Genomic DNA, 26,541 nt, shown 5'->3' with positions numbered 1-26,541 from the left:
GTGAGACTCAGAGAAACAGCAGGCAGGGTGGGATTACAAATCAGAGAGGGTCTGGTGGACTGAAGTGCATTTGTTTCAATGTGAGAAGTGTAACAGGTAAGGCAGATGAAATTAGAGCTTGGATTCGTGCGAGGAACTGTGATGTTGTTGCTATTACAGAGAGTTGGTTAAGGGAAGGACAGGATTGGCAGCTCAACATTCCAGGATATAGATGTTTCAGGCGTGATAGAGGGGGATGTAAAAGGGGTGGGGGAGTTGCACTACTGGTTAAGGAGAATATTAACAAGGTTTACAACTGGGGGAGAGGTAATTATGATGCGATTAGGCAAGAATTAGGGGGCATAAGTTGGGAACAGAAACTGTCAGAGAAAGGAACTAATGAAAAGTGGAACTTTTTCAAGGAACAAATACTGGATGTCCTTGATAGGTATGTCCCTGTCAGGCAGGGAGGAAATGGTCGAGTGAGGGAACCATGGTTCACGAAAGAGGTGGAATGTCTTGTGAAAAGGAAGAGGGAAGCTTATGTAGGGACGAGGAAACAAGGTTCAGATGGCTCGATTGAGGGTTACAAGTTAGCAAGGAATGAGCTGAAAAAGGGGCTGAGGAGAGCAAGGAGGGGACACGAGAAGTCCTTGGCGGGTCGGATCAAGGAAAACCCCAAGGCTTTTTACTCTTATGTGAGGAATAAAAGAATGACCAGGGTGAGGTTAGGGCCGGTCAAGGACAGTAGTGGGAACTTGTGTATGGAGTCAGTAGAGATAGGCGAGGTGATGAATGAATACTTTTCTTCAGTGTTCACCAAGGAGAGGGGCCATGTTTTTGAGGAAGAGAAGGTGTTACAGGCTAATAGGCTGGAGGAAATAGATGTTCGGAGGGAGTATGTCCTGGCAGTTTTGAATAAACTGAAGGTCGATAAGTCCCCTGGGCCTGATGAAATGTATCATAGGATTCTTTGGGAGGCAAGGGATGAGATTGCAGAGCCTTTGGCTTTGATCTTTGGGTTCTCGCTGTCCACGGGGATGGTGCCAGAGGACTGGAGAATGGCGAATGTTGTTCCTCTGTTTAAGAAAGGGAATAGAAATGACCCTGGTAATTATAGACCGGTTAGTCTTACTTCGGTGGTTGGTAAATTGATGGAAAAGGTCCTTAGAGATGGGATTTACGACCATTTAGAAAGATGCGTATTAATCCGGGATAGTCAGCACGGATTCGTGAAGGGCAAGTCGTGCCTCACAAATTTGATAGAATTTTTTGAGGAGGCAACTAAGTGTGTTGCTGAAGGTAGGGCAGTTGATGTCATATACATGGATTTTAGTAAGGCGTTTGATAAGGTCCCCCATGTTCGGCTTATGATGAAAGTGAGGAGGTGTGGGATAGAAGGAAAGTTGGCCGATTGGATAGGTAACTGGCTTTCTGATCGAAGACAGAGGCTGGTGGTCGATGGAAAATTTTCGGATTGGAGGCAGGTTGCTAGCGGAGTGCCGCAGGGATCAGTGCTTGGTCCTCTGCTCTTTGTGATTTTTATTAATGACTTAGAGGAGGGGGCTGAAGGGTGGATCAGTACATTTGCTGATGACACCAAGATTGGTGGAGTAGTGGATGAGGTGGAGGGCTGTTGTAGGCTGCAAAGAGACATAGATAGGATGCACAGCTGGGCTGAAAAATGGCAAATGCAGTTTAACCCTGATAAATGTGAGGTGATTCATTTTGGTAGGACAAATTTAAATGTGGATTACAGGGTCAAAGGTAGGGTTCTGAAGACTGTGGAGGAACAGAGAGATCTTGGGATTCATATCGACAGATCTCTAAAGGTTGCCACTCAAGTGGATAGAGCTGTGAAGAAGGCCTAAAGTGTGTTAGCTTTTATTAACAGGGGGTTGGAGTTTAAGAGCCGTGGGGTTATGCTGCAACTGTACAGGACCTTGGTGAGACCACATTTGGAATATTGTGTGCAGTTCTGGTCACCTCACTATAAGAAGGATGTGGAAGCGCTGAAAAGAGTGCAGAGGAGATTTACCAGGATGCTGCCTGGTTTGGAGGGTAGGTCTTATGAGGAAAGGTTGAGGGAGCTTGGGCTGTTCTCTCTGGAGCGAGGGGAGACTTAATAGAGGTTTATAAAATGATGAAGGGGATAGATAGAGTGAACGTTCAAAGACTATTTCCTCGTGTGGATGGAGCTATTACAAGGGGGCATAACTATAGGGTTCGTGGTGGGAGATACAGGAAGGATATCAGAGGTAGGTTCTTTACGCAGAGAGTGGTTGGGGTGTGGAATGGACTGGCTGCAGTGATAGTGGAGTCAGACACTTTAGGAACATTTAAGCGGTTATTGGATAGGCACATGGAGCACACCAGGATGATAGGGAGTGGGATAGCTTGATCTTGGTTTCAGATAAAGCTCGGCACAACATCATGGGCCAAAGGGCCTGTTCTGTGCTGTACTGTTCTATGTTCTATGTTCTAATATCTCAGCTGTACTCCGGGAGGATACCTCGGAGGGCTCAGACAACGAGGCAATATGGGTAGAGCTCAGGAATAGGAAAAGTGTAGTCACAATGTTGGGGGTTTACTATAGGCCACCCAACTGCCAGCGGGAGATTGAGGAACAGATGTGTAGGCAGATTTTGGCAAGGTGTAAAAGTAACAGGGTTGTTGTGGTGGGAGATTTTAATTTCCCCGATATTGACTGGGACTCACTTAGTGCTGGGGCATGGATGGGACAGAGTTTGTAAGGAGCATCCAGGAGGGCTTCCCGAAACAGGATGTAGATAGTCCAACCAGGGAAGGGGCCATACTGGACCTGGTATTGGGGAATGAGCCCGGCCAGCTGGTCGATGTTTTAGTAGGGGAGCAGTTCAGGAACAGTGACCACAATTCAGTAAGCTTTAAGGTACTGATGGATAAAGATAAGTGTAGTCCTCAAGTTAAGGTGCTAAATTGGGGAAAAGCTAATTACAACAATATTCGGCAGGAACTGAAGAATGTAGATTGGGGGCAGATGTTTGAGGGCAAATCAACATCAGGCATATGGGAGGCTTGTAAATGTAAGTTGATAGGGATTCAGGACAGGCACTTTCCTGTAAGGATGAAGGATAAGTATGGCAAGTTTTGGGAACCTTGGATAACGAGAGATATTGTGAGTCTCGTCAAAGAGCAAAAGGAAGCATTTGTCAAAGCTCGGAGGCAGGAAACACACGAAGCAAGTGTGGAATTCAAGGAAAGTAGAAAGAAACTTAAGCAAAGAGTAAGAAAGAAGAGCTAAAAGGGGTCATGAAAAAGCATTGGCCAGCAGGATTAAGTAAAATCCCAAGGCTTTTTACACGTATATAAAGAGCAAGAGGGTAATCAGGGAGAGGGTTGGCCCACTCAAGGACAAGGGAGGGAGTCTATGCATGGAGCCAGAGAAAATGGGCGAGGTATTAAATGGGTACTTTGCCTCAGTATTCACCAAAGAGAAGGACTTTTTGGGTGATGAGTCTGGGAAAGGATGTGTGGATAGTTTGAGTCATGTTGAGATCAAAAAGGAGCAGGTATTGGGGTTCTTGAGAATCATCAAGGTAGACAATTCTCCAGGGCCTGATGGGATATACCCCAGAATACTGAGAGAGGCAAGAGAGGAAATTGCTGGGGCCTTGAGAGAAATCTTTGTATCCTCACTGGCTACAGGGGAGATCCCAGAGGATTGGAGAATAGCCAATGTTGTTCCTTTGTTTAAGAAGGGGAGCAAGAATAATCCAGGTAATTACAGGCCGGTGAGCCTTACATCAGTGGGCGGGAAATTATTGGAGAGGATTCTTCGAGACAGGATTTATCCCACTTGGAAATAAGTGGATGTATTAGTGAGAGGCAACATGGTTTTGTGAAGGGGCGGTCATGTCTCACGAACTTGATCGAGTTTTTCGAGGAAGTGATGAAGATGATTGATGAGGGTAGGGCAGTGGATGTTGTCTACATGGACTTCATTAAGGCCTTTGACAAGGTCCCTCATGGCAGACTGATGCAGAAGGTGAAGTTGCATGGGATCAGATGTGAGCTGGCAAGGTGGATACAAAACTAGCTCGGTCAAAGAAGACAGAGGGTAGCAGTGGAAGGGTGCATTTCTGACTGGAGGGCTGTGACAAGTGGTGTTCCTCAGGGATCAGTGCTGGGACCTTTGCTGTTTGTAATATGTATAAATGATTTGGAGGAAAATGTAACTGGATTGATGAGTAAGTTTGCGGACGACACAAAGTTTGGTGGATTTGCGGACAACGATGAGGACCATCAGAGGATACAGCAGGATATAGATCAGTTGGAGATTTGGGCGGAGAGATGGCAGATGGAGTTTAATCCGGACAAATGTGGGGAAATGCATTTTGGAAGGTCTAATACAGATGGGAAATATACAGTAAATGGCAGAACCCTTAGGAGTATTGATAGGCAAAGGGATCTGGGTGTACAGGTACACAGGTCACTGCAAGTGGCAATGCAGGTGGAGAATGTAGCCAAGAAGGCATACGGCATGCTTGCCTTCATCGGCTGGGGTATAATAAACCACTCCCGTCAGCCCCCTGATATTAAACATGATTTTAGGGAAAGTTGAAGGTCTTCAGTCTGAGATCAATCAGCTACGGGAAATATTCCTCCGCCATACAGCAAATGGAAAGAAAAGATTCAGAGAAAGAATGGTTTAGTTATAGAAGGTGATAAATATGTATATAGTCCGCACATAAAAACCCAAACCAAATTAAAAATCAATTCCACAATTTGCAGGGTTACCAGGGAATTGAAAACCGTGTTGATAAGGAGACTTGAGTTGCTGTCTCTGTGCTGCAGTGTGTGTGATGTATTCTTGTTTGAGTCAAGGTTAACCCTGTGTTTTTGCAGTTGCTTGTTCAATTTGTGTAGAATTGAGAATGTATTCGATTGAGGAGAGAAGTTGTTGAAGAAATTGTTTTGTTATGGAGAGAGAGTGGTGATTGTGGGATAATAAAATGTGATGCTTTGCACTTTGCTTTAACTTCAAACATTGTCTGGCTGTGAGAGAGTGTTAAACTTAAGTTTAAAACAATTTTCTTGAGAATTTTACCTTTTCCTTTAAGTTTTGATGACAGTTTTTGAAGAGAAGAATGAAGTCTAATTCTATTCCCCTTATTTTCTTTGAATATTTCATTTTCACTCCAGTTTAAATTGTTAAAGTACAAAAGGTCGTGAATGAAGCCCAATCCATCACGCAAACCAACCTCTCATCCATTGACTCTGTCTACACTTCCCGCTGCCTCAGAAAAGCAGCCAACATAATTAAGGACCCCACGCACCCCGAACATTCTCTCTTCCACCTTCTTTCCGTTGGGAAAAAGATACAAAAGTCTGACGTCATGTACTAACCAACTCAAGAACAGTTTCTTCCCTGCTGCCATCAGACTTTTGAAAGGACCTACCTTGCATTAAGTTGATCTTTCTCTACACCCGAGCTATGACTGTAACACTACATTCTGAACCCTCTATTTCCTATTCTATGAGCGGTATGCTTTGACTGTATAGCCTGCAAGAAACAATGCTTTTCACTGTCTACTAATACATGTGACAATAATAAATCAAATCAAAAAGTTGAATGAAAGCAAAATGCTGTGGAGATTCTGTTTGCTGGGAACTTCCATGAGAGAATGTGTACATGTCCAATAAAAGATTTGTCTGGATTTTCTTTGCTGTGTCGCTTGCTTTAATGTTTTTCCCCGAACTTGTGATGTTCCAATAGTAAGTTTCAATTCTGAGTTTAAAATCAAATGGGAGTTGTGAGCTGGATCAAAAGTATAATTTGGAATAAGGAAAGTATTTGAATTTCTCAATCTTGGCTATAAGTGATGGCCACAATTACTATTGGATATAGGATATAAATGAAGTTACTTTGAATACAAGTTTCGGAAAGCAAATTGAAAGTCTGTAAAATTCGAAGTATATAAATTGGAATTTGAAAATAACCAGTTTGAGCTTGGAGCAATCCTGGGTTCAAATTGTGAAAGAAAAGGACTTAAACTTGACAGGAAATCATTCACTCTCCCCTTTGTGCTGGAGCTTTTCAGTATAAGTGGTTAAAATCTATGTTTGTAAACTTCTTACAGTAGATTTATAGGGGAATAGAAGCATTTAATTGTGATACAGGGCAAGAGAGACAGTCTGGTAAGCAGTCATAATTCTTTAAAGTTTTGTTACATTCTCCGAATACCGATGTAATTTGATTTAAAGACAAAGTTTTTTGTATCTATCAATGAACAGGATCCATCAGATCTTCTCCCTCCCCCCACTGTAACTTCCAATCCAGTTGTGATGAGATATCCTTCAACCTGACACAGGGCAGACAACAGAACCTTTCGGAAACCCAGTCGTGACTGCAGAATATAGTATCTCTCCACTGGACTGTATTATCCCTGAACACGATTACATTCCCTTTTCCTCCTTCCCCACCTGGGGAGGGAGATAAGTATGGATCTCGTCAGAGATTAGTCTGGGGAGGAGGTTGGGGTGTCAGATACTGGGGACATTGAAGAACAGGGATTGAGGGTCAGGATGGTTCAGGAGTTTGGAGGTTGGGGGGAGAGGGTTAGAGGTCAGAGATGAGGTGCCGGGGGGGGGGGGGGGGGGCGGGGAAATCGGTGGTCCCGGGGAGTGATGGGAGATCAGAATGGTGCATTCAGAGGTCAGGAAGATGGGGTAGGTGGTGGGGCACTGGAGGGGTGGTTGGGTGGCAGGGATAGAGGGGCGGGGTCATATTGGGCGGATGGGCAAAACCAGGGATCAGGTTGGGGGTGTGGGAGATCCATCTGGACCAGACGGTACCAGTTAGGTGGTGGGGGGCAGGGCGGGGGGGGGGGGGGGGTGGGGGGGGCCTCTCTTATGTTGGGAGTTGGGTCAGGGATGAGAGTTGGGATGAAGTTTTCAAGTTTAAAGTTCATTTATTCGTGTCACAAGTAGGCTTACATTAACACAGCATAGAATCATAGAAACCCTACAGCACAGAAAGAGGCCATTCGGCCCATCGAGTCTGCACCGACCACAATCCCACCCAGGCCCGACCCCCATATATTTTACCCACTAATCCCTTTAACCTACGCATCTCAGGACACTAAGGGCAATTTTAGCATGGCCAATCGACCTAACCCGCACATCTTTGGACTGTTGGAGGAAACCGGAGCACCCGGAGGAAACCCACGCAGACACGAGGAGAATGTGCAAACTCCACACAGACAGTGACCCAAGCCGAGAATCGAACCCAGGTCCCTGGAGCTGTGAAGCAGCAGTGCTAACCACTGTGCTACCGTGCCGCCCTCTGCTCTCAGCAGTGAAGTTACTGTGGAAATCCTCTAGTCTGTGGGGTGTGCTGCCGAAGGCGAGACTTGGCTTCTTACAGATCTAACATGGTGACCTTAGCTCTGTTATAAACTGCCTTTCAGAAACTGGGTTAGATTCAGTGAATACAGCAGGAGCAGGAATGGTTCCCAATTGTACAGTGAAAAAAAAAAAGAACAAAGAACAATACAGCACAGGAACAGGCCCTTCGGCCCTCCAAGCCTGCACCGATCATGTGTTCCGAACTGGACCATCCATTTGTATCCCTCTATTCCCAGTCTGTTCATGTGGCTATCTAGATAAGTCTTACATGATGCTGGCGTGTCTGCCTCAACCACCTTGCTTGGTAGTGCATTCCAGGCCCCCACCACCCTCTGTGTAAAATACGTCCCCCGCATATCTGTATTGAACCTTTCCCCCCTTACCTTGAACTTGTGACCCCTTGTGTTTGTCATTTCTGACCTGGGAAAAAGCTTCCAACTGTTCCCCCTATCTCTGCCCTTCATAATTTTATTAACTTCTATTAGGTCGCCCCTCAACCTCCGTCTTTCCAGGGAGAACAACCCTAGTTTACTCAATCTCACCTCATAGCTAATACTCCCATACCAGGCAACATCCTGGTAAACCTTTTCTGCACTCTCTCCAAAGCCTCCACGTCCTTCTGGTTGTGTGACGACCAGAACTGGACGCAGTATTCCAAATGTGGCCTAACCAACATTCTACGTAACTGCAACATCATATTCCAACTTTTATACTCTATGCCCCTTCCAATAAAGGCAAGCATGCCATATGCCTTCTTCACCACCTTTTCCACCTGTGCTGCCACCTTTAAGGATCGGTGGAGGAGCATACCCAGATCCCTCTGTGTGTCTATACCCCTGATGGTATAGCTCCCCCCTGCATTCGATCTACCAAAATGCATCACTTTGCATTTATTCGACCAAAATGCATCATTTTGCATTGTTCACATTGTCCCACTAACTCCTCTCTGTCCCCACATCGACCCCTCTCTCTGAGCCAGTGCTGGAGTCGGAAGCCCTGATATTCTTCTTACTTCACTAGCAGGCAGTGGAGAGCAATCAGGTGATGGCAGATCCTGGATAAAATGTTAATGAGAGTCAGGGGCCAATTTCAGTGCAGCCTCATGTTTCAGGGTTGGGTGTGAGATGTCAGTGCACCGCAGGCTATGGATCCCCCAAAAAACAGACAGTAAATAATTCAAATCACATGGAAAATACAGTATATGCTGGAAATCTGAATTAAAAACAGAAAATGCTGGAAAACTCGGCAGGTCTGGCAGTATCTGTGGAGAGAGAAACACAGTTCATGTTTGCAGTCGGAGCTCTGAACAAGAGCCGTATGAACTCAAACCATTAACTGTGTTTCTCTCTCCACAGATACTGCCAGACCTGCTGAGCTTTTCCAGTATTTTCTACTTTATTTTATGAAATAATTTCCAGTGATACAAACACGACAGAACACAATAAACCCCAGAACTATAATTACCTCGTACTGAATGATTCTGCTGGGCACAGTGCAGCCAATTCCGTTACAGAACTGGTACAGTTCTTGATTGTGTGCAGCGAGTTGGTTCCAGAAGAGGACAGACACAGTTAAGAAGAGTCTCAGCATCTTGGTGTTGGTTCAGATCACTGGTGAACGCACTGAATGATTCTCAGCACCTTCAGCTCGATCTGAAGTTTGAGCAGAGAGCTCAGAGATTTTTATACTGTTTTACCAAGATGATTTTGAATAAAGTCTCCCTGGGCAGGAACATCTTGTGTTGAAGAAGTGCACGATCTAATTTACTGTGGAAATGTGACTCGGTTCCAACATTGAAATTAGAAATTATTAACTCTGTGAGTGCCGGTTCCCAGGAAGTCTGAGCAACCCGGAGCAGCTATTTTACAATTGATTCCAGTTCACACACTCCGAATTGTTACCCGTTCCTGTTTGGGAGTTGACTGGAATGGAAGATTGATCTGTCGCTCGCTGGTGTTAGTGACCCAGCAGAAAACAATCTCACATTCTCCTTTCATGTCTGCACAATCTCATTTCTTGGGTTCCCTGTGCCAGCAGTACATTAGAACATAAGAACTAGGAGCAGGAGTAGGCCACCTGGCCCCTTGAGCCTGCTCTGCCATTCAATAAGATCATGGCTGATCTTTTCGTAATCTCAGCTCCACTTACCCGCCCGCTCACCATAACCCTTAATTCCTTTCCTGTTCAAAAATGTATCCATCCTTGCCTTAAAAACATTCGATGAGGTAGCCTCAACTGCTTCGCTGGGCAGGGAATTCCACAGATTCACAACCCTTTGTATGAAGAAGATCCTCCTCAACTCAGTCCTAAATCTGCTTCCCCTTATTTTGCGGCCTTGCCCCCGAGTTCGAGTTTCACTCGCCAGTGGAACCAACTTCCCTGCTTCTATCTTACCTATTCCCTTCACAATCTTAAATGTTTCTATAAGATCTCCCCTCATTCTTCTAAATTCCAATGTGTGTAGCCCCAGTCTAATCAGTCTCTCCTCATAAGCCACCCTCTCAACTCCGGAATCAACTTCGTGAATCTCCTCTGTACCCCGTCCAGTGCCAGTATATCCTTTCTCAAGCAAGGGGACCAAAACTGTACACAGTACTCCAGGTGTGGCCTCACCAGCATCTTATACAGTTGCAACATAACCTTGCTGTTTTTAAACTCCATCCCTCTAGCAATGAAGGACAAGATTCAATTTGTCTTTTTAATTACCTGCTGCACCTGCAAATCAACCTTTTGTGATTCATGCACAAGGGCACCCAGGTCCCGCTGCACAGCAGCATGCTGCAATTTTTTACCATTTAAATAAGAGTCCATTTTGCTGTTTTCCTACCAAAATGGATGACCAGCATTATGCTGCATCTGCCAGACCATTGCCCGCTCACTTGGGCTATCTATATCCCTTTGCACACTTTCAGTGTCCTCTGCACTACATTTGTCCCCAACTCCGAATCATTCATGTAAATCGTAACAATTTCAGTCCCAACACTGATCCCTGAGGGACACCACTCGTCAGGCTGAGTGAGTGGGCGAGGATCTGGCAGATGGAGTATAACGTTGACAAATGCAAGGTTATTCACTTTGGAGGAAATAATAGCAAATTGGATTATTATCTAAACGGAAAAAAATTACAACATGCTACTGTGCAAAGGGACCTTGGGGTCCTTGTGCATGAGATGCAAAAACCCAGTCTGCAGGTGCAACAGGTGATCAAGAAGGCAAATGGGATGTTGGCCTATATCGCAAGGGGGATAGAATATAAAAGCAGAGATGTCTTGCTGCATCTGTACAGGGCATTGGTGAGGCCGCAGCTGGAATACTGTGTGCAGTATTGGTCCCCTTATTTGCGGAAGGATATATTGGCCTTGGAGGGAGTGCAGAGAAGGTTCACCAGGTTGATACCAGAGATGAGGGGTGTTGATTCTGAGGAGAGACTGAGCAGATTGGGTTTGCACTCGTTGGAATTTAGAAGGCTGAGGGGGGATCTTATAGAGACCTATAAGATAATGAAGGGGCTGGATAGGGTAGAGCTGGAGAGATTCTTTCAACTTAGAAAGGAAGTTAGAACTAGAGGGCACAGCCTCAAAATAAAGGGGGGTCAGTTTAGGACTGAGTTGAGGAGGAACTTCTTCTCTCAGAGGGTGGTGAATCTCTGGAATTCTCTGCCCACTGAAGTGGTGGAGGCTACCTCGTTGAATATGTGTAAATCACGGATAGATGGATTCCTGATCGGTAAGGGAATTAGGGGTTATAAGGATCAGGCGGGTAAGTGGAACTGATCCACTTCAGATCAGCCATGATCTTATTGAATGGCGGGGCAGGCTCGAGGGGCTAGATGGCCTGCTCCTGCTCCTATTTCTTATGTTCTTCTGTTCTTAAGTCACTGATCACTAACCAGAAAAACACCCATTTATCTCCACTCTTTGCTTTCCGTCAGTTAACCAATCCTCTATCCATGCTAATACATTACCCATAACACCGTGCATCTTTATCTCATGCAGCAGTCTTTGGTACGGCACCTTGTCAAATGCCTTCTGGAAATCCAGGTGCACCACATCCACAGGTTGCCCATTGTCCACTGCACATGTCATGTTCTCAAAGAATTCCACCAAATTAGCCAAACATGACCTGCCCTTCATGAACCCATGCTGCACCTTCCCAATGGGACAATTGATGTCCAGAGATCTCGCTATTTCTTACTTGATGATGGATTCAAGCATTTTCGCCACTACAGAAGTTAAGCTATCTGGCCTATAGTTACCCGCCTTTTGTCTACCTCCTTTTTTAAACAGTGGCATCACATTTGCTGTTTTCCAATCTTCGGGAACCATCCCAGAGTCCAGCAAATTTTGGTAAATTACCACTTGTATATTTGCTATTTCCCCCACCATCTCTTTTAGTACCCTGGGATGCATTCCATCAGCACCAGGAGACTTGTCTACCTTTAGTCCATTAACTTGCCCAACACGACCTCTTTCGTGATGATAGTTTCTAGGTCCTCACCAGCCATAGCTTTCTTGTTACCAATTTTTAGCATGTTATTTGTGTCTTCCACTGTGAAGACCGACACAAAATACCAGTTCAATGCCTCAACCATTTCCTCATTTCCAGTTATCACATCCCCCTTCGAATCCTTTGAAGGACCAATGTTTACTTTAGCCACTCTTTTTTATTTTAATTTTTGTTTGAAATCTTTGCTATCTATTTTTATATTCTGAGCCAGTTTATTCACATAATCCATCTTACTTTTCTTTAGAGAACAAAGAACAAAGAACAATACAGCACAGGAACAGGCCCTTCGGCCCTCCAAGCCTGCACCGATCATGTGTTCATAACTGGACCATCCGTTTGTATCCCTCTATTCCCAGTCTGTTCATGTGGCTATCTAGATAAGTTTTAAATGATCCGAGCGTGTCTGCCTCAACCACCTTGCTTGGTAGTGCATTCCAGGCCCCCACCACCCTCTGTGTAAAATACGTCCCCCGCATATATGTATTGAAACTTTCCCCCCTTACCTTGAACTTGTGACCCCTTGTGTTTGTCATTTCTGACCTGGGAAAGAGCTTCCAACTGTTCACCCTAAGTATGCCCTTCTTAATTTTATAAACTTCTATTAGGTCGCCCCTCAGCCTCCGTCTTTCCAGGGAGAACAACCCTAGTTTACACAATCTCACCTCATAGCTAATACCCTCCATACCAGGCAACATCCTGGTAAACCTTTTCTGCACTCTCTCCAATGCCTCCACGTCCTTCTGGGAGTGTGGCGACCAGAACTGGACACAGTATTCCAAATGTGGCCGAACCAACGTTCTATATAACTGCAACATCATATGCCAACTTTTATACTCTATGCCCCCTCCAATAAAGGCAAGCATGCCATATGCCTTCTTCACCACCTTTTCCACCTGTTCTCCCACCTTTAAGGATCTGTGTACTTGCACACCCAGATCCCTCTGTGTGTCTATACTCCTGATGGTTCTGCCATTTATTGTATAGCTGCCCCCTGCATTAGATCTACCAAAATGCATCACTTCACATTTATCTGGATTAAATTCCATCTGCTATTTCTCCGCCCAATTTTCCAGCCTATCTATATCCTGCTGTATTCTCTGACAATGTTCATCACTATCCCCAACTCCAGCAATCTTTGTGTCGTCCGCAAACTTACTAATCAGACCAGCTACATCTTCTTCCAAATCATTTATATCTGTCACAAACAGCAGAGGTCCCAGTCCAGAGCCCTGCGGAACACCACTTGATTTTGTGTCTCTGTGTGCCTGGTTTGTGAGCAGATATCCACTCCATCTGACGAAGGAGCAGCGCTCCGAAAGCGAATGGCATTTGCTACCAAATAAACCTGTTGGACTTCAACCTGGTGTTGTTAAAACTTTTACTGTGAACACCACTAGTCACAGACCTCCAATCAGAAAAAGACCCCTCCACTGCTACCCTCTGTCTTCTATGGCCAAGCCAGTTCTGTACCCATCTAGCGAGTTCACCTTTGATTCCGTGAGATTTAACCTTTTGCACCAGCCTGCCAAGAGGGACCTTGTCAATTCCAAACTAAAATCCATGTAGACGACATCCACGGCCCTTCCCTCGTCTATCATTTTTGTCACCTCCTCAAAAAACTCAACCAAATTTGTGCAGCATGACCTCCCTCGTACAAAACCATGTTGTCTGTCGCTCATGAGACTATTCAGTTCTAAATGTGTATAGATCCTATCTATAAGAATCTTCTCCAAAAATTTCCCTACCACGGACGTCAAGCTCGCTGGCCAATTATTACCCGGGTTATCCTTGCTGACCTTCTTAAATAACGGGACCACATTTGCTATCCTCAAATCCTCTGGGACCTCACATGTGTTCAATGAAGAAATAAAGATTTCTGTTAGAGGCCCAGCAATTTCATCTCTTGTCTCTCTCAGTAATCTAGGACAGATGCCATCTGGCCCTGGGGATTTGTCTACCTTAATGCTTCCTAAAACACCTGACACTTCCTCCCTTGCAATTGCGATTTGTTCTAACGGGTCTACACATCCCTCTGAGACACTGCCAATCAACGTGTCCCTCTCTTTTGTGAATACTGATGCAAAGCATTCATTTAGGATCTCACCTACTTCCTTGGGTTCTCAGCATAATTTCCCTCCTTTGTTCTTGAGAGGTCCGACTTTTTCTCTGACAACCCTCTTCTTCCTAACGTATGTGTAAAATGGCTTGGGATTCTCCTTAATCCTGTCTGCCAAGAACATTTCGTGACCCCTTTTTGCCCTTCCACCTCCCTGTTTGAGTTCTTTTCTACTTTCTCTGTATTCCTCCAGTGCTTCGTCTGTTTTTAGCTGCCTGGACCTCATGTATGCCTCTTTTTCTTTTTGATTAGACCCACAATTTCTCTGGATATCCACGGCACTCGAATCCTACCTTTCCTGTCCTTCCTTTTTAAAGGCACATGCCTGTCCTGCACTCCTATCAACTATTCCTTAAAAGACTCCCACATGCCAGATGTGGGATTTACCCTCAAACAGCCTCTCTCAATCAACAGCCACCAAATCCTGCCTAATCCGGTTGTAGTTAGCCTTCCCCCAATTCAGCACCTTACCCATAGGACAACACTCATCCTTTTCCATGACTATAGCTTTTATAGCTTTTTTTGTGGCTTTCTGCTGACCTTTAAAGATTTCCCAATCCTCTAGTTTCCCACTAATCTTTGCCACTTTGTGTGCATTTTCTTTTAATCTGATGCCCGCCTTTATTTCCTTAGAATTCATGGCTGACTATCTCTTTTTCTACAGTCCTTCCTTATCACTGGAATATACTTTTGCTGAGCACTGAGAAAAATCGCTTTGAAAGTCCTCCACTGTTCCTCAATTGTCCCACCATAACATTTTTGCTCCCAATATACCAGAGCCAACTCCTCCCTCATCCCCTTGTAGTCTCCTTTGTTTATGCACAAGACACTGATATTGGATTTTACCTTCTCACGCTCAATCTGAATTTTAAATTCACCCATCCGACGGGATTTCTAACTGTAAGATCATTAATTATTCCTGTCTCATTACACAAGACCAGATCTAGGATAGCTTGCTCCCTCATAGGTTCCATTACACACTGTTCATGGAAGCTATCACGGATACATTCTATGAACCCCACCTCAAGGCTGCCTTGACTGACCTGGTTTGACCAATTGACATGTAGATTAATCCCTTGATTCCTTTAGCCCCAAGAGCTATATAGAAACATAGAAAAACTACAGCACAAACAGGCCCTTCGGCCCACAAGTTGTGCCGAACACATCCCTACCTTCTAGACCTACCTATAACCCTCCATCCTATTAAGCTCCATGTACTCATCCAGGAGTCTCTTATAAGACCCGATTGAGTTCGCCTCCACCACCACTGACGGCAGCCGATTCCACTCGCCCACCACCCTCTGTGTGAAAAACTTACCTTGAACATCTCCCCTGTACCTACCCCCCAGCACCCTAAACCTGTCTCCTGTCATAGCAGACATTTCCACCCTGGGAAAAAGCCTCTGAGATCTATGCCTCTCAACATCTTATACGCCTCTATTAGGTCTCCTCTCATCCTTAAATATCTAATTTCTTCTTGAAATCGGACAACGTTTTGACCTCAACTACATTCTGTGATAGTGAATTCCACACTTTCACCAGCCTCTGGGTGAAGAAATGTCTCCTCAGCTCAGTTCTAAAACCTTTACCCCTGACCCACAAACTGTGACCCCCTAGTTCTGGACTCCCACACCATCGGGAACATCATTTCTGAATCTTCCCTGTTTAACCCTGTTAGAATTTTATCTGTTTCTATGAGATCCCCTCTCACTGCTCTCGACTCCAATGAATACAGTCTCTGGGTGTGTCCTGGGTGTGGATTCACACCCACCTCCCACCTCCTCATTCCTGTTAGGTTCGGGTTTGACTACAATCCGTGTAACGAATCCAGGGAATAAAGAGTCTGAGAGAATTGCAGGTACATTTTGTCTCTTGTCCTAAAATGTGCAATTATTAAAATTATCCAGGTGCTGATGAAGTCACTTTAGAGCTTGTGACCATGTTTTTCTTCATCTCTCATGAGTTCAACATCAAAAGATGCAAAGCCCCATGTAAATGTCACTGTGAAGAGAGGCCAAGAGATGACTTGTGGCTCTTGCAATGCAAAGTAATAAAATCAGCTGAGTGCCTCACTCAGAAACAGGCTCATTGGAAATGTGGGTGAGGTCGGGTCCACTCAATGATCACTGAAGTAAAGCTGCCTCCAAAGGCAGGTCTGAAACCAAACTCCAATTGTCCATCTGGGCATTTACAGGGCCGACATTTCAGAGCAATGGGTGGAGCTGATTTCTAGATTTTCAATTCCTCAAGTGCTCTTCAATCATGCCATAGAATCATAGAAGTTTACAGCATGGAAACAGGCCCTTCGGCCCAACTTGTCCATGCCGCCTTTTTTTTTAAAAGACCAAAGCTAATCCCAATTGCCCGCATTTGGCCCATATCCCTCCATTCCCATCTTACCCATCTAAATGCTTTTTACAAGACAAAATTGTACCTGCCTCTACTACTACCTCTGGCAGCTTGTTCCAGACACTGGGAAAAAATTGCTCCTCTGGACACTGCTGTATCTCTCCCCTCTCATCTTAAAATTATGTTTTCGACTCCCCTACCATTGGGAAAAGATATTGACTATCCAGCTGATCTTTGCCCTCATTATTTTATAGACCTCTACAAGGTCACCCCTCAGCCTCCTACGCTCCAGAGAAAAAAGTCCCAATCGATCCAGCCTTGCCTTCCAACTCAAACCATCAAGTCCCGGTAGCATCCTAGTAAATCTTTTCTGCACTCTTTCGAGTTTAATAATATCCTTTCCATAATAGGGTTGCCAGAACTGTACACAGTATTCCAAGTATGGCCTTACCAATGTCTTGTACAACTTCAACAAGACATCCCAACTCCTGCATTCAATGTTCTGACCAATGACACCAAGCATGCCGAATGCCTTCTTCACCACTCTGTCCACCTGTGACTCTATTTACAATGAGCTATGAACATGTACCCCAAGATCCCTTTGTTCCGTAACTCTCCCCAGTGCCCTACCATTAACTGAGTAAGTCCTGCCCTGGTTCAATCTACCAAAATGCATCACCTCGCATTTATCTAAATTAAACTCCATCTGCCATTCGTCAGCCCACTGGCCCAATTGATCAAGATCCCGTTGCAATCAGAGATAACTTTCTTCACTGTCCACTATGCCACCAATCTTGGTGTCATCTGCAAACTTACGAACCATGCCTCCTATATTCTCATCCAAATCATTAATAATAAATGACAAATAACAGTGGACCCAGCACCGATCCCTGAGGCACACCGCTGGTCACAGGCCTCCAGTTTGAAAAACAACCCTCTACAACCACCCTCTGGCTTCTGTCAAAAAGCCAATTTTGTATCCATTTAGATACCTCACCCTGGATCCCGTGAGATTTAATGTTATGCAACAACCTATCATGCAGTACCTTGTCAAAGGCCTTGCTAAAGTCCATGTAGGCAACATCAACTGCACTGCCCTCATCTACCTTCTTGGTTACCCCTTCAAAAAACTCAATCATATTTGTGAGACATGATTTTCCACTCACAAAGCCATGCTGACTGTCTCTAATCAGTCCTTGCGTCTCTAAATGCCTGTAGATCCTGTCTCTCAAAATACCTTCCAACAATTTACCCACTACAAATGTGAGGCTCACTGGCCTGTAGTTCCCAGGCTTTTCCCTGCAGCCCTTTTTAAACAAAGGCACAACATTTGCCACTCTTCAATCTCCAGGCACCTCACCTGTGACTGTCGATGATTCAAATATCTCGGCCAGGGGACCCGCAATTTCCTCCCTAGACCCCCACAATGTCCTGGGATACACTTCATCAGGTCCCAGCTGCCTATGCATGTCATGTGCCTCCTTCTTCTTCTTGACCAGGGCCTCAATATCCCGAGTCATCCAGGGTTCCCTACTTCTGCCAGCCTTGCCCTTGACTCTGAGAGGAATGTGCTTACCCTGAACCCTGGTTAACACTTTTGAAAACCTCCCATTTATCAGACGTCCCTGGGAAAAATGAAATTGGAATAAACTTTAACCGGGAATGTGTTTGAATCATACAATCATAGAAACCCGACAGTGCAGAAGGAGGCCATTTGATTGAGTCATTGCAGATTGTGATCACATGGTATTTATTATTGCTTCTTGGGATGGCTATCAGTTTCTGATACATACTTGGTACATACTCATGCGACTCGGCCAACATTGTCTACCTGATAGGCTGCAGCAAAGGATGTCCCGAGGCATGGTACAACAGCGATACCATGCAGACGCTACGCCAACGGAAGAATGGACACCGCTCGACATCACCAGGCAGGAGTGTTCCCTTCCTGTCGGGGCAGTCAAGGGCATTCAGCCCCCGATCTTTGGATAAGCGTTCTCCAAGGCAGCGATCAAGACACACGACAACGCAGAATCGCCGAGCAGAAACTGATAGCCGGGTTCTGGACATATAAGAATGGCCTCAACCAGGATCTTGGGTTGATGTCACTTTACCTGTAACCCCCATGATTTTCCTGGGCTTGCAAAATGTTACTATCTGTCCTGGCTTGAGACAATTCACACCTCTTTAACCTGTGATTATCACTCTCTCCACTCGCATTGTCTGTACCCGTGAAGACTTGATTCCCTGTTAAGACTCGCATTCCAACCATTATCTTGCAAAGAACAAAGAACAGTACAGCACAGGAAACAGGCCCTTCGGCCCTCCAAGCCTGTGCCGCTCCTTGGTCCAACTAGACCAATCGTTTGTATCCCTCCATTCCCAGGCTGCTCATGTGACTATCCAGGTAAGTCTTAAACGATGTCAGCGTGCCTCCCTCCACCACCCTACTTGGCAGCGCATTCCAGGCCCCCACCATCCTCTGTGTAAAAAACGTCCCTCTGATGTCTGAGTTATACTTCGCCCCTCTCAGCTTGAGCCCGTGACCCCTCGTGATCGTCACCTCCGACCTGGGAAAAAGCTTCCCACTGTTCACCCTATCTATACCCTTCATAATCTTGTATACCTCTATTAGATCTCCCCTCATTCTCCGTCTTTCCAAGGAGAACAACCCCAGTCTACCCAATCTCTCCTCATAGCTAAGACCCTCCATACCAGGCAACATCCTGGTAAACCTTCTCTGCACTCTCTCCAATGCCTCCACGTCCTTCTGGTAGTGCGGCGACCAGAACTGGACGCAGTACTCCAAATGTGGCCTAACCAGCGATCTATACAGCTGCATCATCAGACTCCAGCTTTTATACTCTATACCCCGTCCTATAAAGGCAAGCATACCATATGCCTTCTTCACCACCTTCTCCACCTGTGTTGCCACCTTCAAGGATTTGTGGACTTGCACACCTAGGTCCCTCTGTGTTTCTATACTCCTGATGACTCTGCCATTTATTGTATAACTCCTCCCTACATTATTTCTTCCAAAATGCATCACTTCGCATTTATCCGGATTAAATTCCATCTGCCACCTCTCCGCCCAATTTTCCAGCCTATCTATATCCTGCTGTATTGCCCGACAATGCTCTTCGCTATCCGCAATTGATTCTGTGTCTATATATGCCGTGTTTGTGAACCCAACTCTCCACTCACCTGATGAAGGACCAACGCTCCGAAAGCTCGTGCTACCAAATAAAGCTGTTGGACTTTAACCTGGTGTTGTGAGACTTCTTACTGTCGTGAAGAAAGCCGGCTCATTCCTCAATACCAAGTCTAGTATGGCCCCTACCATGGTTGGATTGTCATCATACTGGATCAAAAATCCTTCCTGGACACATCTAACAAATCGCTGTCCACCCGAGCCCCTGGCTGTAAGAGAGTCCTGGTCAATATGGGGGAAGTTAAAGTCAGCCACCACAACGATGCTGCTTTTCTCACACCTTTCCAGTGTCTGCCTACACATCTGCTCCTCTGTTTCCTGTGGGATGGTGGGAGATCTACAGTACACTCCCAACATTGTGATTTCACCCTTCCCATTCATGAGAAACTTACCGATAAGATGATTAGGTCTGTTTGGAATCCCCATGGGCCTCCTGTAAAACAGAGGGAGTGGTGGGAAAAGGAGAAAAAGGGTAAGAATGATAAAGCCTGGGTTCTGATTCTCCGAGCCCGTGTAGAATTCAGAAAATGAGTGAAATTCTTTATAAAGAACAGGAGTTACCTGTTCCTAACAAAAATTAATAAAAATGAAAAGAATTAGTTTGAGGAATCTACCCGAAAAAATACAGTCAGATTAAAATCGAATTTGTTCAAGTTAGAGATGTTTTTATCGAAATTACATAAAGTGACTCAAATTCATGCCAAGTTTCTCTGCTCAGTCCCCGCCCCTTTAGGTTCTGTGGAAAAGTTAACCATTTCAGCAAACAGTTGAGATTGTAACACTAGATTCTGCTGTGGCCAAACGGGCCATCTAAAATGGCGATTTGTAAAGCATTCTGGGACAATTGGGCAAGAACTAAAATGACAGGCTGCAGCCTAAAAGACAGAGATAACCAGGCTGCAACTGAGATGAGTGAATACACAGGATATGGGTCATCTCAGGACAAAAGAGATTTTCTGGTCAAACTGGGTTGTTTACCGGATGTGGCCATCAGGGCATAGAGACAACAATCGAGCGATTAAAAGAATTACGTTGGTGGCCCGAACTGCAGGATGACATTGCCCATTATATCGACAATTGTTTAATTTGTGCCCAGAACAACCCTGATAGGTATGCCAGAAAAGCAGAGCTAAGACACACATGCCCAGTAGAAGGCTCCTGGACAAATCTCCAAATTGACTCTATCGGCCCACTACCACCATGTAGGAATGGATTTAAATACGTCCTGGTAATAAGAGACACTTTCACCAAATGGGTCGAGGCATTCCCCACTTGATCCAACACAGCTAAGGCCACCGCAAAGATATTAGCCCAACAGGTGTTTACACGATGGGGTCTTCCCCACAGCATAGAGTCCGACCAAGGGACACATTTCACTGGATGGGTGATGCAGAACGTTATGGCTATGTTTGGCATCAAGCAGAAATTCCATATCGCCTCCCATCCACAATCCAGTGGAATCGTCGAGCGCATGAACCGAACACTAAAAGGGATCATTCGAAAGACAGTGCAGCAAAACAACACAACATGGGATACAGTGCTTCCCTTTGCCCTCATGACGGTACGTAACACTGTTTCCAGTTCTACTGGATTCACCCCCGACACATTAATGACTGGCCGACGTATGAGGAGAGCTGAATATTTATTGGGGTTTGATTTAACTGAGCCTGCTATCACAGCGCTCACCCATGAGAAAGCCATCCAGCAGTTAACCGAAAACACTAAAGCAGCCCAGTTAGCCGCGGCTGTCCGATTAGGAGTTAAAAAGAAACAGACCAAGGCATATTTCGATAAAAGGGTCCACCCGGTAGAATATACAGTTGGCCAGCAGGTAATGATTTCCCTCTACAACCCCAGTTCATTCTTGTCCCTGAGATATGCAGGTCCGCACACCATCATCGACAAAATAAGCCCCTCAGTGTATAAAGTCCTAATCGCCAACGGGAAAACTGGTTGGTTCCACGTCAATCAACTGAAAGCTTACGGGACTCAGAATAATCACTTCCACCATTTCACATTCGAGATAGGGGAGGATGACACTCGGTGACCGGAATGGCCCCAGCCAGGAAATGTATTTCCCCAGACACCTTCTCATCCACTTTCAGGTTCAGACCAGACCCTTACCCAACCACACTACAGCCCAGAGCCTCGTCCACACCTGAAGTGTCCCTCGGGGTACTGATTGACCCAGACATAACAGGAGACTTGCGCACCCTAGAGGACTGGCGCGACTATCGGCACTCGCAGCATTATGGATTCTCCCATAAACATAAACCTTAACAGCCCCAGACCCAACAGTGAGGCCCTGACTAAATGACACCGGGTTATTTTGATGGGGACACCGATGCTGCATCCCCCACATGGATAGGGGACCAGACACATAGATTAATTAAGCTGGGACACGAGGATGAAGGACCCCTGAACCCTGATTCAAACGCAGACCTCACAGTGCACTCCAACGAACAGATACGGGTATGGAAACCAGGTGAGGAGATAATGATGGAGCCCCATGAGACAAATGATTCAGAAGATGAGTCTCTGTTGGGCAATTGGTTCACAAAAATGATGAATGAAGGAATCTAAGGTGCTCTAAATGCTGAAATTCAGCCTACAGCACAGATGAATGCAAGGTACAAGAATCTCTGATGGAAGCACCCACTTACAAGCAGTTGTATACTGCTAGTATGATTAACCAGGTTACTGATACAATCCGATGCCGACTCTTTCGCCACTTTTCTCTAGTTAAGACAGCATTAAGCCAACTATACAAATCTTTGAGGCAGCTCTGCTAAATTTTAACGTCATTGAGGCAGCTGTGTTAAATTTTAAAATCTTCAAGGCGACTGAGCTACATTTTCAACAGGAAATGAAACAAACAAAACTCTTACAGTGCAAAAGCCTGGTACAATATGCAGCTGCTCTTAACCCGACTCCTTAGCGTTCCAAGTGATGCTGAGAATTTTATTTTTAGTGTTCTAATGATAAAAGGACCATCTCTTTAAGCCTAATGTTAAGGTGACACATTTCCAACTCTTGGTGGCACTCGTGCTAAATTTTAAAGGCAGCCCGCCTTCAAATTCCAACACACTTATAGAACAGACACCTCTTCATGTCCTTACAGACCGACTCCAGTGCTGTTCGAATCCCTATAGTTAATGGTGGCTGCTGCTAGACTAAAACCGGCCGCCTTGATTTTGCTGGCCAGTTAAATAAGCTCTTTTCTGATAACCCCACGACTCGTCTATTCATCGATCTGAACAAAAATTGCTCCGTAGGGGTCCACAATTAGAATTTGAAAAACTATGACATGCAAGCGACACTTGACATACCCAGGTCCTCCTGACCACATCACTGTTTAGGTCGATTGGCCGTGCTAAAAATAGCCCCTTAGTGTCCTGAGATGCGTAGGTTCGAGGGATTAGTGGGTAAAATATGTAGGGATATGGGCGTAGGGCCTGGGTGGGATTGTGGTCGGTGCAGACGCGATGGGCCGAATGGCCTCTTTCTGTACTGTAGGGATTCTATCATTCTATCTATCACTGTCAAATAAGTGTCCAAAAAAAAAAGAAGGGGCATAGACACTTGAAATATATGTATATACATCAAATATTAAATGCAATAACAGCAGAAATTACATTGATCTCCTCAGGACAGTGACGGACGACGACAGAAATGCAACCTACGATCTACCTCATCGGATTCATCGGGATAAGCACACAGGACATTCCAAGCAAGATGAACTTGTGGTATCCCGGTTATTTATGGTTTGCCCCACCTGACGCGGGGGAATGTGAGGAGGGTGTGTTATGGGTGCACCCCGAGAAGAGTATAATGTTTGGGTGTAACAACCAGCGGCTGGTATACAAAAAACCAAATGGCAGTTCAAATGAATGTTACCTGAGTGTCACCACAGAAGGGGATTGGAGGGGATTTTCAAATAATGGGTGCCCTGAAATTGGATGTCTTGCCAAGAGTCCAGAAAAAGGATTAGAGCTCGGGCAGCGGTGCCCCGGGATGCTCAGAGAGGGGAACTTTGCATTGTATGAAATAAGAACTGGGCCGAAGCCAACCCCAGACCCATCCCACTCGATTTGTCCTGAAGCCACCCCCGGACCACAGAATGGATTGATACTAAAACACACAGAGAAAACCCTGTATGACAACATTCACCATGAATTGGTACCTGTGGTGGTGGATATAGCTGGGAACCAACTGCCAGAGTGGTGCTCTCCCCAATTTAAGAGATTATACCTCCACTTAACTCGCAGACTTTTAGGATGGAATGTAGGAATGGATGAAAGACAGGAAAGATCCAGGAGGGAGTTAGTCAATGACATGGCCACAGCATACGGGGCAGGGGCAGCAACCATCAACACCCTTGGTTTAGCTGACCGGGACAATAAACTTAGGGTTCTGACCCAACAGGTTAAACAGACACTGAGTTCTATCAGTGAGGACAATCAGCAAGATGCTGAAGGGGAACTGACTGGGAACACAGCCAGCAGCCGTATGCTCGCTGTATTCGAAGGACACGCCAAGACAATCAATCAAATTATCAGGGAAAAATTAGAGGATGATGACCGACAACAGAACCGGACCTTATGTAGTGCATATGGACAGTGGATGATGGAAAAGCTGAGGGAAAACCTAGAGCAGGTACGCAGTGGACAGGTTCCGTCTTGGATTAGTGACGAACAGATAATTGATTGTGTTGGGTTTAAATAAATATTGGTTGTACGAACAAGACGTCCACTTGCAGTTATTTGTTCACCGTATAAGGAATAAAACAGACTGTGCGGCAGACACAACACTGCACCCTCTCCTATCCTTCTCTATGAACGGTATGCTTTGTCATGTATCGTGCACGGGCTTTTCACTGTATATCAATACATGGAACAATAATAAATCAAGTCAAATCAAATCAAATGGAACAAGATGGGCAGTTGCTTCAAGACATTTATTTGGAGACTTTCAATATGGCAGCAACAGTCAACCCAATTCAGAATCTGGTCAAATGGGAGAGGGCATCTGGTGCAGAGTTTGAAAAGACAGAATGGACGGAGCAGTGTGAGGTTCCATTCACCACGATTAAACAACCTTCACCAACAGCACCAGCTTTAGGGCTGCCAGATTTGAATTGCCCATTCCACATATATTCCCATAATAATGGCAATTACTGCACTGTCACGGTGACCCAACTTAGAGAGCAGTTTATTATTCCAACAAGCAGCAGCACTTGCTGCAGGATTAACCAAATGTACTCAAATTGGATGAGCAAACTCAGTGACCCGATCACAATGTGGGCGGGGAAGTGATTCGACACACAGAGCAAACTCCAGTACAAATTCTGAACATGGGAAGTCTGCAGACAGTGTCTGACCAGCAGGGCTCAATGAGAGAGCTTACTGCTCCCCACAAATAGGCAGAATACCATAGTTAAAGAACAAAGAACAGTACAGCACAGCAACAGGCCCTTCGGCCCTCCAAGATGATGCCTGCCGAAACTAAAACCGTATGCACTTACAGAGTCCGTATCCTCCCAATTTCATCCTATTCATTTATTCGTCGAGTTGCTCCTTAAATGCCGCTATCGTCCCTGCTCCCACCACTTCCCCAGGCAGCACGTTCCAGACATTCACCACCCTCTGTGTAAAATACGTGCCACGCACATCTCCTCCAAACGTTTCCTCATGCACCTTAAACCTATATCCCCCAGGGCTTGACATTTCTACCCCAGGAAAGAGATCTGACTATCCACTCTGTCCATGCCACTCATAATCTTGTCAACCTCGAACAGGTCACCCCTCAACCTCCGCTGTTCCATCTTCTCCCCATAGCTAATACCCTCCAGACTAGGCAACATCCTGGTAAACCTCTTCTGTACCCTCTCCAAAGCATCCACATCCTTCTGGTCGTGTGGCTACGACTTGGACACAATATTCTAAATGAGGCCTAACTAAGGTTCTGTACAGCTGCAGCATGACCAGTCACTTTTTATACTCAATGCCCTGACCGATGAAGCCAAACATGCCGCATGCTTCCTTGACTACCGTCTCCACCTGCGTTGATCAGTGGACATGTACGCCCAGATCTCTCTGCCTGTCAATTCTCCTAAGGGTTCTGCCATTTACTGTTTAGGGGTGAGGGACATAACCCATTTATGAACATTGAAGGGAAGGATCATATATGTGATGTGCAGATGAGAGATGAGAAACTGAATGGACGATGAGAAGAGACATTGGGGGGGGGTTACGATGGTGTGAATGGAGAACCAAGAACAGGATGGGCAATAATTTTCTCATAGAACATTACAGCGCAGTACAGGGCCTTCGGTCCTCGATGTTGCGCCGACCAGTGGTACCAATCTAAAGCCCCTCTAATCTACACTATTCCAATATCATCCATATGTTTATCCAATAACCACTTGAACGCTCTCAACGTTGACGAGTCCACCACTGCTGCAGGCAGGGCATTCCATGCCCTTACTACTCTCTGAGTAAAGAACCTACCTCTAACACCTGTCCTATATCTCTCACCCCTCAATTTAAAGCTATGTCCCCTCGTGCTAGCCAACACCATCCGAGGAAAAAGGCTCTCACTATCCACCCTATCTAATCCTCTGATCATCTTGTATGCCTCCATTAAGTCACCTCTTAACCTTCTTCTCTCTAACGAAAACAACCTCAAGCCCCTCAGCCTTTCCTCATACGATTTTCCCACCATACCAGGCAACATCCTGGTAAATCTCCTCTGTACCCTTTCCAACACTTCCACATCTTTCCCATAATACAGCGACCAGAACTGTACGCAATACTGCAAATGCGGCCGCACCAGAGTTTTGTACAGTTGCAGCATGACCTCCTGGCTCCGAAACTCAATCCCTCTACCAATAAAAGCAAACACACCGTACACCTTCTTACCAACCCTATCAACCTGGGTGCCAACTTTCAGGGATCTATGCACATGGACACCCAGATCCCTCTGTTCATCC

The 26,541-nt window shown here is 45.4% G+C and overlaps 2 protein-coding genes across 2 annotated transcripts in view; one reads left to right on the top strand and one right to left on the bottom strand.

The window, feature by feature from the left end:
• LOC144493916 (uncharacterized) overlaps nt 1-8,958 on the bottom strand; it is a 39,103-nt gene extending 30,145 nt beyond the window's left edge. Inside the window, exon 1 of the mRNA XM_078213498.1 lies at nt 8,833-8,958. Within this exon, the coding sequence (XP_078069624.1) occupies nt 8,833-8,958 (126 nt within the window). The remainder of the gene's footprint in view (nt 1-8,832) is intronic.
• The window catches only part of LOC144493386 (uncharacterized), a 159,276-nt gene that overhangs the window by 77,468 nt on the left and 55,267 nt on the right, over nt 1-26,541 (top strand). The gene's annotated exons all lie outside the window — the stretch shown is intronic.

This window comes from Mustelus asterias, chromosome 5 (assembly GCF_964213995.1).
Source record: "Mustelus asterias chromosome 5, sMusAst1.hap1.1, whole genome shotgun sequence".
NCBI classification, from domain to species: Eukaryota; Metazoa; Chordata; class Chondrichthyes; order Carcharhiniformes; family Triakidae; genus Mustelus; species Mustelus asterias.
Note: the sequence above shows the minus strand (reverse complement) of the source record. Positions and strands in the feature narration are given on the sequence as shown.